We start from the raw sequence: 10,840 nt of genomic DNA, 5'->3' as shown, positions 1-10,840 counted from the left end.
GACATCTTGTATTTTTTTTTTCAGGTAATTTGCGAGGTATTCGATAGCTCTTCTCTCACTAAAATTCTGGTGCCAAACAAGAAACTAGTTTAGTGGAAAATGTAAATTCCCTTCAGGTGAAACTCATGATAGCTTTTTATATTCCGGGTGAACAAAAATATTCCGAGCGGAAAACATTTCACGTGAAACTAACAATAGGACCGAATAAGATTTTTAAGTTCCGGGCGAACTAAAAAATATCCTGGGTGAAATAAATTTTCCACGTTCGAAATCGGAGAATTTTCTACCTAGGAAGGTATCCGTTTCGATTTACACTTTTTTACTTTAACTTTTCCCCAGTAAAGCCTAGTAAGCAGCTGAAGCGAAACGAAATTTTCCATACAAAATTTCGTTAACGAAATCTTGAACGAAAAATTTCGTTTTGCTTTTCGTTTTTCAGTACGCAGCTCTAACGAAAAATTGGAAAGTTTTCACTCATTTGTCACTTACTTTTTACTGTCCTGTGCATTTTTCTTGACTCCAAGAGCAGTGTTGACGGTTTTTTCACTTCTTATTCATTTATTTCTTGTATTAAAAATTATTTTCTGTTGATTTTTCTTGAATTTAAATTAATTTTGAATTTTTTTTATTTTGACTTTGACAGAATACTCGATGATATTTTTTCGTTAGCATTTTCGTTGTCGACTTTGGAGACTTGAACATTTTTCGTTTCGCATCAGCAGCGTACTAGGCTTAAATGAGTTCCGGGGGGAAAACTTCTCGTATTTTTTAGGTAATATACGAGGTAGTCGGAAGTTCTTTTCTTACTTAAATTATGGTGGTGAACAAGAAACTCGTTAAGCTATTAATATTCTGGGCGAACAAAAATAGGGATAGGGCTGGTTATTTCAAATTTGTATGGGAAATCGGCTTCTTTTTATAGCTCATTTCACAAATAACGTCGGAATTATAATTTGAACGACATGAACTAAAATTAAAAACGTCTTACCTCTTTATGAAGAACTAGGGCGTTGTGTGCCAGTGTTGCTATTTGTATGACCTCAAGTTTTTGGAGATTACCTTCAGTCTGCTCTCCTAATCGGTGAATTGATATGGCGTGTTGTAAAGGAGTACCGGTCTTAAAAATTTGATTTAAAAGTTGATCTGCCATCTTAATTTATCACTCTGAAGGTTCCTTCTTGTTTTTGGAGTGTTATAGTTGATTATCCATGAATATCGAAGCAGAAGGGAGCATTGCTCCAACGGTACCCAGATACATATACATACAGTATACATACATATTAAGGGTATCCAAAAGGGAACATTCTCCAACGGTACCCAGATACATTTAAATACAGTATACATACATATTAAGGGTATCCAAAACCCCTTTAGTGCGCGCTCATTATAAAAAAAAAAAGATGTAAAATTTTGACAGCAAGTTGATTGAAGTTACAAGTTGATTGTAGTTACGCCTTTTGAATGATCCTGTTACATAATTTATCTCCACACACCATTAGGAATTAGAATGACTTAATCGTACAAACACAAACGCAATAACAAAAAGCATTTATAATAACATCCACTAAATTAATTGCTTTTTTAGTTGTAACTTTAATTTACATATTAGCTGAAATAACAAAACGAACCGAAGTTTTAATATAAAAACATCATGATTTTAATTTCCGTAATTATTACTTTTATTATTATTAGATAATTTTGTTTAAATATGTAATTTGTTTTTTAATTCTTTTTTTTTTTTTTTAATTGTACAGCCATGTCTGTATAAATTAGAAATGATTTACTTGCTATCTACTATGTCACAAGGTTCAGCGATCACGTGTATGTTTTATTTTTATTAAATTTATTTTTGAAATAATGTAGTTACATTCATATTTTAACTCTTTTAATTTTTCAAGCCAAAAGCATTTTAAATCTTTTCGTATATATCTCACATCTTAATTCGTGTTTATCGATTTATTTATATGTGTTGGTGTGTAGTAGTATGGATAATAGGTTCGCGAATGCGTTTTATGCTCACATTATTATTTTTTATTTGCTTCTTTTTTTTTTGTTTTTGTTTAAATTGTTTAAGAAATTGAAATATATGTATTTTTATATTGTTTTGCTTTGTTTTGTTTTGTTTAGTGTTGTAGTTAAGAAGACAATACGATTTTTATATTTATTATTCCTTGTAAACGGTTGTGTCCATTGGACTAGCTGGCTGAGCAAAAGAAGTCGATGTGTTACCTATATTTGATGGGAACGCTGATAGCGAAGAGTTGCTTGTATTCATAATGCTGCTAGAAGAACTACTGGACGAATTATTTAGGCTTATATTCATCGGATTGGATACATTTGAATTGTTGAGAGTGCTTGCGGTATTTTGCCGTTCTCCCAGGCCACCGCTATTATTCAAATTTGAAAGCATGCTACTACTAAGAGAAGAACCTGCTCCTGTTGTTCCTGAGAATGTTTGAGATGAACCACTGACAAGTAGCGGATGATTGGTTAGCACATTTGGCGCTGAAGTGTTGAGCCCGAATAGTGGCGTGGGCAAAGCCGGCTTAACAAACCGCTCACTTGTACGTCGATTCTAACAAAAATAAATTAGTTAAAAATTTGATATTCTCCCCAAATAAAAAAAAAACATACCATCATTTGGCCACAAGCATAACAACGATTTTGCTGAGCAGCTGTGCCTGGACTCAATGGACGACTATTCGATGGACTATGTGGCACTGGACTGCTAATTGTGCGCTGACGATGTGATGAGGCGCCTCCTCCTCCACTGCCCATTCCGTTTCCACTACCAGAACCCGATCCACTTCCACCCCCTCCATAGCTAACAAGAATATTCTCATTGTAGAAACGTTCTTCGTCCATTTCGAGCGACGACTCCGACTCGGATAAATGTCTACAAAGAGCCTCCCGTCGTTCAACTTCAAGCTGCAGTTTTCGCTGCAATCGCAAATTTTCCTCCCGAATGCTCTTCTCTTCCTGAGCAAATTGTTGCATTTTTTTATTAGTCTCTTTTTGCGCTGCTGACAAATTGGCGCGTAGTCTTAAAACTTCAGAACGCAATGTCTGAATGTGAGCACTTAAATTGCTGGCAGTATCTCCATTTGAATTAGTGATATCTCGTGGAGTTGTCGGATCAGATACTGGCTGATCCAATTTAATTTGTAAGGAACGTTTTTCCGTCTCCAATTTATCCATTCGCTTCCAGAGCTTATTTACAAGAGCTTCCTGCTCCTGTTCGAGGGTATTTTCCAATTCAACCATTTCACGGCGCAATTGTTCTAGGTTTGTTTGTTTGCTAAGCGTTTCAGCTTCAAGCTTTTCTATTTTACGCATTAGCTTATTGACAAGGCATTCTTGCTCTTGTTCAAGTGTTTGTTCTAGTTTGCATTTTTCTTGCCGAAGCTATAATTTAAAATTGATTTTTATTAAAAAAAAGAATACAAAAAAAAAATTATGTCATGTTAACCTGGTCTAACTTGCGAGACAAGTCATTTGTAAGACATTCTTCTTCTCGTTCATAGTGATGAGCTAGAGTTTCTTTTTCCTTCTTGAGAGCTTGGATTTTTTTAAGAAGTGTGTTCGAGATGTATTCTTCTTCTTGTTCGGCTTTTGCTTGCTAAATAAGACACAAACAAAGTAACAAAAATATGGAAATGTGTAGAGATATTAAGGGGGTATTCAATTTAACTCACAATTATAACAGATGCTTGTTTAAGAGTCCGATTTTCTTCTTGCACAACCTTAACACGAATTTTAAATGTATCAAGCTCAGCTTTCAACACTCTGCAATGAAAAAAAAAAAAATTAAATGTAAAATCGATGTAAGCAACTTTGGAAAGACAAAGAAAATTACTTACTTATTTTGTTGGGTTAAACTTTCGATTCGTTTCTGCAATTGTTCCCGAGAGACCGGGCTTGGTGGTAGCATGCTTCCGCCATCCAATGAGCTTTCAGATTCACAAGGGCTCTCCATTTCTCTAAGATGAAATTTTAAATAATTTGATTCACTTCAACTTTTTCAATTGAATTTTATTGGTAACTTAAATAGAAATAATTTTTGTTCTTTATTTTCCTAAACAGCATTTGATAATTAATTTTCAACTAATTAGCGATATTTCCCACTGCATTATCTCATTATTTTTTTTTTTATTACATAAAACTATATAAATGACCTTTCCCTAACCAATAATGAAACACTAGACTGTGTAAAAAAAAAATGAACTTTTATTCAAACTTGAGTTCTGAGTTGTGAACATGCTCAGGCATAAGTTTTAACTTTCAAGAATATAAAGGAGTGTCAAAGAGATAAAATGACGACCCTTTCATATTATGACTCTGGAACAGAACGAAAAAACAGTACTTGAGCTGTTATATTTAAATTGTGAAGAAATGACCTCAATTACTACGAACTCCATGAGCCAAATAAGCCATGTCTTACTCCAAGTCAATGCAGGTAAGCAACCCGGGAAACAAGATCGAAAAGCAATGGTTCATTTACGTTCAGCATGCAACACATTCAGTTTTACTTATGGCATTCTGAGCGATTCTGTTTTTTTAGAAATGCTTGCAATTGGTACTTTATTTTGAAAAACGTCGCAGAAAAATATTAGATATAATCTCTAAGGAAATTCTCCGTCACCACTATTGAATATTACAAAGACTTGGAAGTATTGCCAAAAAGTCATAAAATATGCTATTTATATTCAAATTGACTTTACAACGACGGCCAAAAAAAGTCCTTACTTTAACTATATGAACATATAAAATCGCAGTCTGCACAAAAGTGAATGTAAATCGAATCCCTGTGTCATTTCAGTCAAAATTAACCATTCCACCAAAACGAACTATAATTACCATTACAACAAACAAAAAGAAAGTTCAGTAAAGGTGCTGGAGCTGCCAAGCTTTTGCAAGTGACAGGGTTTAACTTGGACAAGAAGTATGGAGGTATTTTTTTGAATTTGGCACTAAAGTAGTTCTTGTAAAAGTAACCTTTGAACTTAAAACCCATTCCAATCAGTAATTTTTTAGTGCATTATATAGTTTAGATGTTGAAGATTGAAAAAACAAAGGGCACTTTACTATGACAAGTCATTTAGAAGTTACTAAGAATAAAAAAACCAAAAACAAAATGTAATTTATTTCAGATGAGTAAAGAAATGTTTTTTTTTCCTAAGTAGACAAATTTTAAACTCGTGACTATGTACGGTATGTCGGTGTACGATAACTTAAATTAAACACGCTTATGTAAAAAAAAAACATCGTTAAAAAGAAACATTCACAAAAGAGGTGTTTTTGTTCCCTAATAAGAAAAACCATACAAGTATTACAAAAAAACCACTGATAACACACCAATTGGGCAATAAAAATCAGAGTACTGTTAAATTGAAAAAAAGTATATACATACATATACATAATGTATATATATCTACTTTGAAAAATAATAAAAAACAAAAATGAAAATTCTTTGCTAGAAATGAATCTGATTGCAATGAAATGTTGCTTGTCACTCCACAACCCATAAAAAAGCTTAAATTACACATAGTGAAATGTTTAGCCTTCAGTTTTCGGAACAAAGTGTAAACAGAATGAAAAACATTTTAGATAATATTCTAGTTTTCGCTTCGTTCTCGAGTTATAAAGGTTTTTATTTTTTTTATTGGATCCCACTTCCTTTAAATAGCAAAATATTCTAAAAATGTATGTTTTATTCGATGAAGAATTATTATTTGCAATGTTTTCACTATCAAACTGAATGTTTACCATTTTTAATTGATTTTTTATTTATCCTTCAACACAATTTTATTTTATAACCAAAATCCTATATTAAATAATATCTTTTTCAATAGGTTCATTTATTCTCTTAACAACAGTTATAGTTTAAGTATAGTCTATTAATACATAAATACGGACACAAAAACAAAACTTACAATAAATGAAAACGCGCTAATATTTATATATTTTATTTCTCAATTATTAAATAATAATTATTCAATTTTATAGTTCAAGTGACCTCAACTCCAAAGCGTTTCGCCCAGGTATACGACAGTGGGCTCATCAGTTAGATCTGTCACTGTCATACCCTTACTAAGACGCCTTATTTTGGTCGATGCTTACCGACACTATATAAAACTCAAAGCATGAATATTATGAATTTGTTTAAATTCAGACACTTAAAATAAAAATAATTTTAATACTTTTTTAATATTTTTGCTATTTTTCCTTCATTATTAAACAATAGGTCTATTTAATGAAAAAATCTAGGACAGAACAGATCAGAGCAGCACAAGTTTGTAAATACTGTCAGAACAAGAAAGAACAGAAAAGTTCAACTTCATTTTTAACTAGATTGACAGTTGTCTAAATCAGTTGCAAAATTTTAAATTCAAAAATCATTTCTTGAAATGATTTTTTACCAAAATATATGATTTAGTAGCACTTCTAATATTCCGGTAGTTCCTTTTTTTGTAATTAAACAAAAATTCTTAAGAAATTCACTTTTTTAAATCTTATTTTTTCTTATTTTTATCACAATCAAACAAACAGCTGACAATTACACTTTTCACTCACTTGCACTACCCCAAAAGTAGGAGCAGAAAAACTTGAACTTTTCTGTGCTGAACAAATTCATGAAACAAAAAATGACAGATTGTAGAACAAGTTGGGGCTTTTTTTTTCATGAAACACAAAAACTTTTACTTTTCAGATCTTTTCTGTTCTTTTTTGTGCGGATCAGATTCATTAAACAGACCTAATATGTATTGAAAGTTTTTTTTTTCAAAATGACTTAACGCAAGTCTTGAAACGCACTTGCTAATCATCAACCGCATTGCGCACCTCATTCATCGGAATGTTATCAAACGGACAACAGAACGGACAAGGGCCAGCTTCAAAAAATCAATATTTCTGTAGCGTGTAGGAGCAAGTAATGGCCTCCTAAAACCTCTACTTGTAATCGAAAGGGTTGAAGTTGACATGAAATTGGGTACGCTTTTATGCTATTCTGAATTGATTTTTACCTTATGAACTGGAGCAGAATGTTGCTGGAATGTTTATTTCTTGTTTGAAATAAAAGCTTTATAAAACAGTGGTTTAGTAAATTTTGCCGAAGTCTAGAATCCTTTTTTCACCAAAATAAAGGTTAGTTACGTAGCTCACTTCTTTGGTGGCTTTCGGTGCGTCCCTACAGAGATTGGATGGCCGGACCTAAGACAGCCATGTGCTCCACCAGTATCGTTTACAAAGATTTGAAAAATGAAATCAGACTTTAAATAATTGCATTTAAAATTGTATTATTCGGTCCTAACGATGTAAGTATTCGTCTGATTCGTAGCTAGGTATAAAATTGGACACATTTCCACTGTTAAATTATTAATATTTATGACTAGACAAGATATGGATATCACTCGGGACTTCAGTAATTTTTTGAGATCCAATCAAACTTAGATTTTGAAATTAAATTATATTTGTTTTGTTTTGTAAATTATCATACTTATTCTGAGTGAAGATATTCCTTTCTCTATGGTGAAGAGTCTGAATTGAGCAAAGTTCTCTAACAATCTTCCAATATTTATTTTTTGTGCCAATAAAATAATTTTATAATACTCTCCAAAGTGTCATAAAACATGAATGTCAAAGACGAAATATCTCTTAGTGGGTAGGAAGTTACCTCCCAATCTGAAAGGGGCACCTCACCTAGGTACTTACAATACATACATATCTCTCTTATTTAATCCAATAAAAAAGAAAAAAAAAATGAATTTCCACAAATTTATTCATAAAGAATTTCTATCGTTGTTAAAACAGAAAACTAAAATTTTCGACAACACGTGATTACGTAGGTAGCTCTTTCCATTATCCTTATTCATTTTGTATAATAAAAAAAAGCCACATGTGGGTGTGCATTAAATAAAAATCTGCAGGAAATAAAAACAAAACAAAAAATACAAAAGAAAAATCAACAAAATGTTATGTATAATTATTTTTTCAATCACAAAAAAAAAAAAAATTGACAACCTATGTGAATAATGTAATTCTATTTCGAAAACCAATGTTTCAAGATAATTAGCGCGTGTTAGTCATAGTACCTAACAGCAAGTTGGTAACTGATGATGATGAGTAGATAGGTAGGTTCTTATAAAAATAGCTGCAGAGGTTGGTGGCCCCATCCTAGCCATTGTCAGCCCTGCTCCTCTCCTCTTTTTGTTTGGCTCTCGTTCGTCTATCATAAAGAAGCAACAACAAATAAAAAAAATCAATTGCCCCCAGATATAAAAATCGCAATGCCGGCTTATGTATTGCAGAGGTACAACAAAAAATAAAAGTCAAAAACATAAATCAATATTTTAAAATAATTATAAATTGCTTCCAAGTACACACCCACCAATGTCCAATTTGGCATTGCTCTATTCTATAGAATTTCCTACTACTGCAAAAAAGATTGATCATTGCAAAGGACATGACAGTGGGATTTTCACTACGACTATTTTTGTGGCAGCTAAAAAGCAAAAAACCAACAATGTCGTAGAAGTCACAAGAAGAATGAATAATCTACGTTGCAATAAAACTACAAAAATGAAAAATAAAACCACAAGACCTTAAAATAATCTTTTACACTTTTTTTTTGTTTTATTTGAAATAAAATAAAAGTGGCAAGTGTTTCTTGATTGTTCCATGGATGATGATTATTCATTTAAAAAAAGGACAAAGCCAGAACGCACTTTTCTAGTTTTTCACTCGTTGTCTCATTTTTATGTTGGGTTGTAAAATTATTTATACGCCCTTCAATAGTACCTTAGGCAGAAATTACTTAAAATACCTTATTTCCTTAAATTCTATTCAACTTCTTAATAAAATTCATAATTTCAAAAAATCACATTAAAAATAGTAAAATAAAATTAAAAATTGTATCGAAATTCGTTTCTTTTTTTTTTTTGTCTTCTCTTCACTGCTTTATACCAATTGGGATTTTTCTTTATACATTTTTTGTACAAAAATTTTACCTTTGATGAGTGATGAGGATTTTTTGTAAATTCAATAAACTTCACTTGATGGTAATGGAAAACCTTTTGCAAGTAGTTCCTCCAACAATAATACGAGATGAGGAAAATTCTTGTCTTTTTTCTTTTTTTGCAGGATTAAAATCACAGACAGACAGGACACTATGAATAGTAATTGTATATTATATTTTAAAGTGAACAAAAACTCGCCATATGCAGTGCAGTTATTTTTGCGATTTTCTTTTTTTTTCTTTCCAATTTGATATTTTTTCTTCCTTTTGGTTTTTTTTTTTTTGACTTGACCGACCGATACCAAAATGAAATAATAGGTTTGTTTGATTGATGTTGGCAACATTTGAACGAAATATTCAACGAAGACAATTTAGACAGGGATGTTAGTTGAGTAATTTAAAAGAAAAAAAAAAATAAACGATTTTTGTTGTACCAGAAATTTTAAGATAGAACTGGGTTCGAACTACGGCATACGTTCGTTAACGTTTTGACAATTGCTCTCTCTATTTAATCAGAAAAAAATGAAAGAGACATAAAGCGTCAATACGTTAAAGCAGAAACAGAATCACGCTTTGCCGTCGATTTTGACAACTGCAAAAAGTTCAACCATATGAAATCTGTGTAACCTCTCACAAATAGCCCCTTTCCATCGGAGCGGAGATGGTAGTTCACTCATGAGTAGATCTAGTACTAGAATTAACACATAATCTTCTACTCAAGGAGATAGGTATGTGTAGTTGTTGTACTACCCTACTAACAATTTTACTTCTATAATGCTTTACAGAAGCAACAATTGCATCTGTAAAGCTTTATAGAACCAAAATTGTTTGTCGGGTAGATTTCTACTCACGAGTAAACTACCACCTCCAATGGAACAGGGCTAATGACGCTTTTTCTACGTAAGCTTTTTTTGACAAACGTAAGGAAACGTAAGGAAGCGTGCAAAAGTTCAACCAGACTTAACTTTTGCTCGCTTTCTGACATTTATCAGACATAGCCGGACAAACAAGTTTGGTTCTGTAAAGCTTTACAGATGTAATTGTTGCTTCTGTAAAGCATTATAGAAGCAAAATTGTAAGTAGGGAGTTACAGTCACCAACATAATTATTGGGCCAAATTCTTCATTTTTCCACATTTAAATCAAGATAAAAACTTGGCCCAATAATTTGGTGAGTGACTGTTTTTTTTTTTTTTTTTAATTAGAGTCTTTAAGGAACACTTGTAACTTAATGGAAAAACCAACAATGTTCTTAAAGAAATTGAAATTGTGTTTTTTTATTTGACAGCAGATTTTATGTTTAAATCAGCTGTTCAAATTCAAAGTCAAAGTGTGACAGAAGCGCGCTTTGAGGATTTCTGAACGTAACGCGACGACGCGTCTGGCAAAGCGTGATTGTGTTTCTGCTTTTAATGTACGTAAGCCGTAGTTCGAACCCTGATGTAAAATGTAAAGCCTGGTACGCAGTTAAAGCGAAAAGAAATTTTCCATACAAAATTTCGTTAATGAAATCTTAAAGGCTTGGCTACACCGGAGGGTATGCGGTAGCGGTACGGGTAGAGGTAACGGTACTTCACGGAGAAAAATGAATCTAGTATTTTATACTCCATATGACTAGTAAGGAAATTAAAGTAAAAAGCCCTAGATTTTAAGTAAAATTTACCTTACGTATTGAACATTTCTTGACTCCGTAAAGTAATTTTTACAAGACAATTATGGTGAACAAAATAAAGTAGTATGTACCTTACGAGTAGCAATATTTTCTTTACGTAGAGTAAAATAAACCTTCATCCAAAAAAGTGTATGACTCTTTTCACTTTAAGATTCT

The 10,840-nt window shown here is 32.2% G+C and overlaps 1 protein-coding gene across 2 annotated transcripts; it reads right to left on the bottom strand.

Annotated features, from left to right (window-relative positions):
- Positions 1-1,654: 1,654 nt before the first annotated feature.
- On the bottom strand, positions 1,655-9,302 carry LOC129910225 (coiled-coil domain-containing protein 6). 2 transcript variants are annotated; one of them, XM_055987507.1, is made up of 6 exons: positions 9,006-9,302; positions 3,861-3,980; positions 3,696-3,786; positions 3,470-3,619; positions 2,635-3,405; positions 1,655-2,575 (listed from the first exon to the last, which is right to left on the bottom strand). In XM_055987507.1, the coding sequence occupies exons 2-6, from the start codon at positions 3,974-3,976 to the stop codon at positions 2,165-2,167; spliced, it is 1,539 nt and encodes a 512-aa protein (XP_055843482.1). In that variant the 5' UTR covers positions 3,977-3,980; positions 9,006-9,302; the 3' UTR covers positions 1,655-2,164. The 2 variants fall into 2 exon arrangements, with proteins under 2 accessions (XP_055843482.1, XP_055843483.1); XM_055987508.1 differs by lacking the exon at positions 9,006-9,302 and adding an exon at positions 8,822-8,940.
- Positions 9,303-10,840: the final 1,538 nt, after the last annotated feature.

The sequence above is a fragment of the Episyrphus balteatus genome, chromosome 2, assembly GCF_945859705.1.
Source record: "Episyrphus balteatus chromosome 2, idEpiBalt1.1, whole genome shotgun sequence".
NCBI classification, from domain to species: Eukaryota; Metazoa; Arthropoda; class Insecta; order Diptera; family Syrphidae; genus Episyrphus; species Episyrphus balteatus.
Note: the sequence above shows the minus strand (reverse complement) of the source record. Positions and strands in the feature narration are given on the sequence as shown.

Bases quoted from the DNA above. Each gene is read 5' to 3' on its own strand.
- LOC129910225 (XM_055987507.1), bottom strand. From the start codon at position 3,976: ATGGAGAGCCCTTGTGAATCTGAAAGCTCATTGGATGGCGGAAGCATG. The intron at 3,620-3,695 runs GTGAGTTAAATT...TGTCTTATTTAG, and splicing joins AACAAGCATCTGTTATAATT to CAAGCAAAAGCCGAACAAGA. The intron at 2,576-2,634 runs GTATGTTTTTTT...TATTTTTGTTAG, and splicing joins ATGCTTGTGGCCAAATGATG to AATCGACGTACAAGTGAGCG.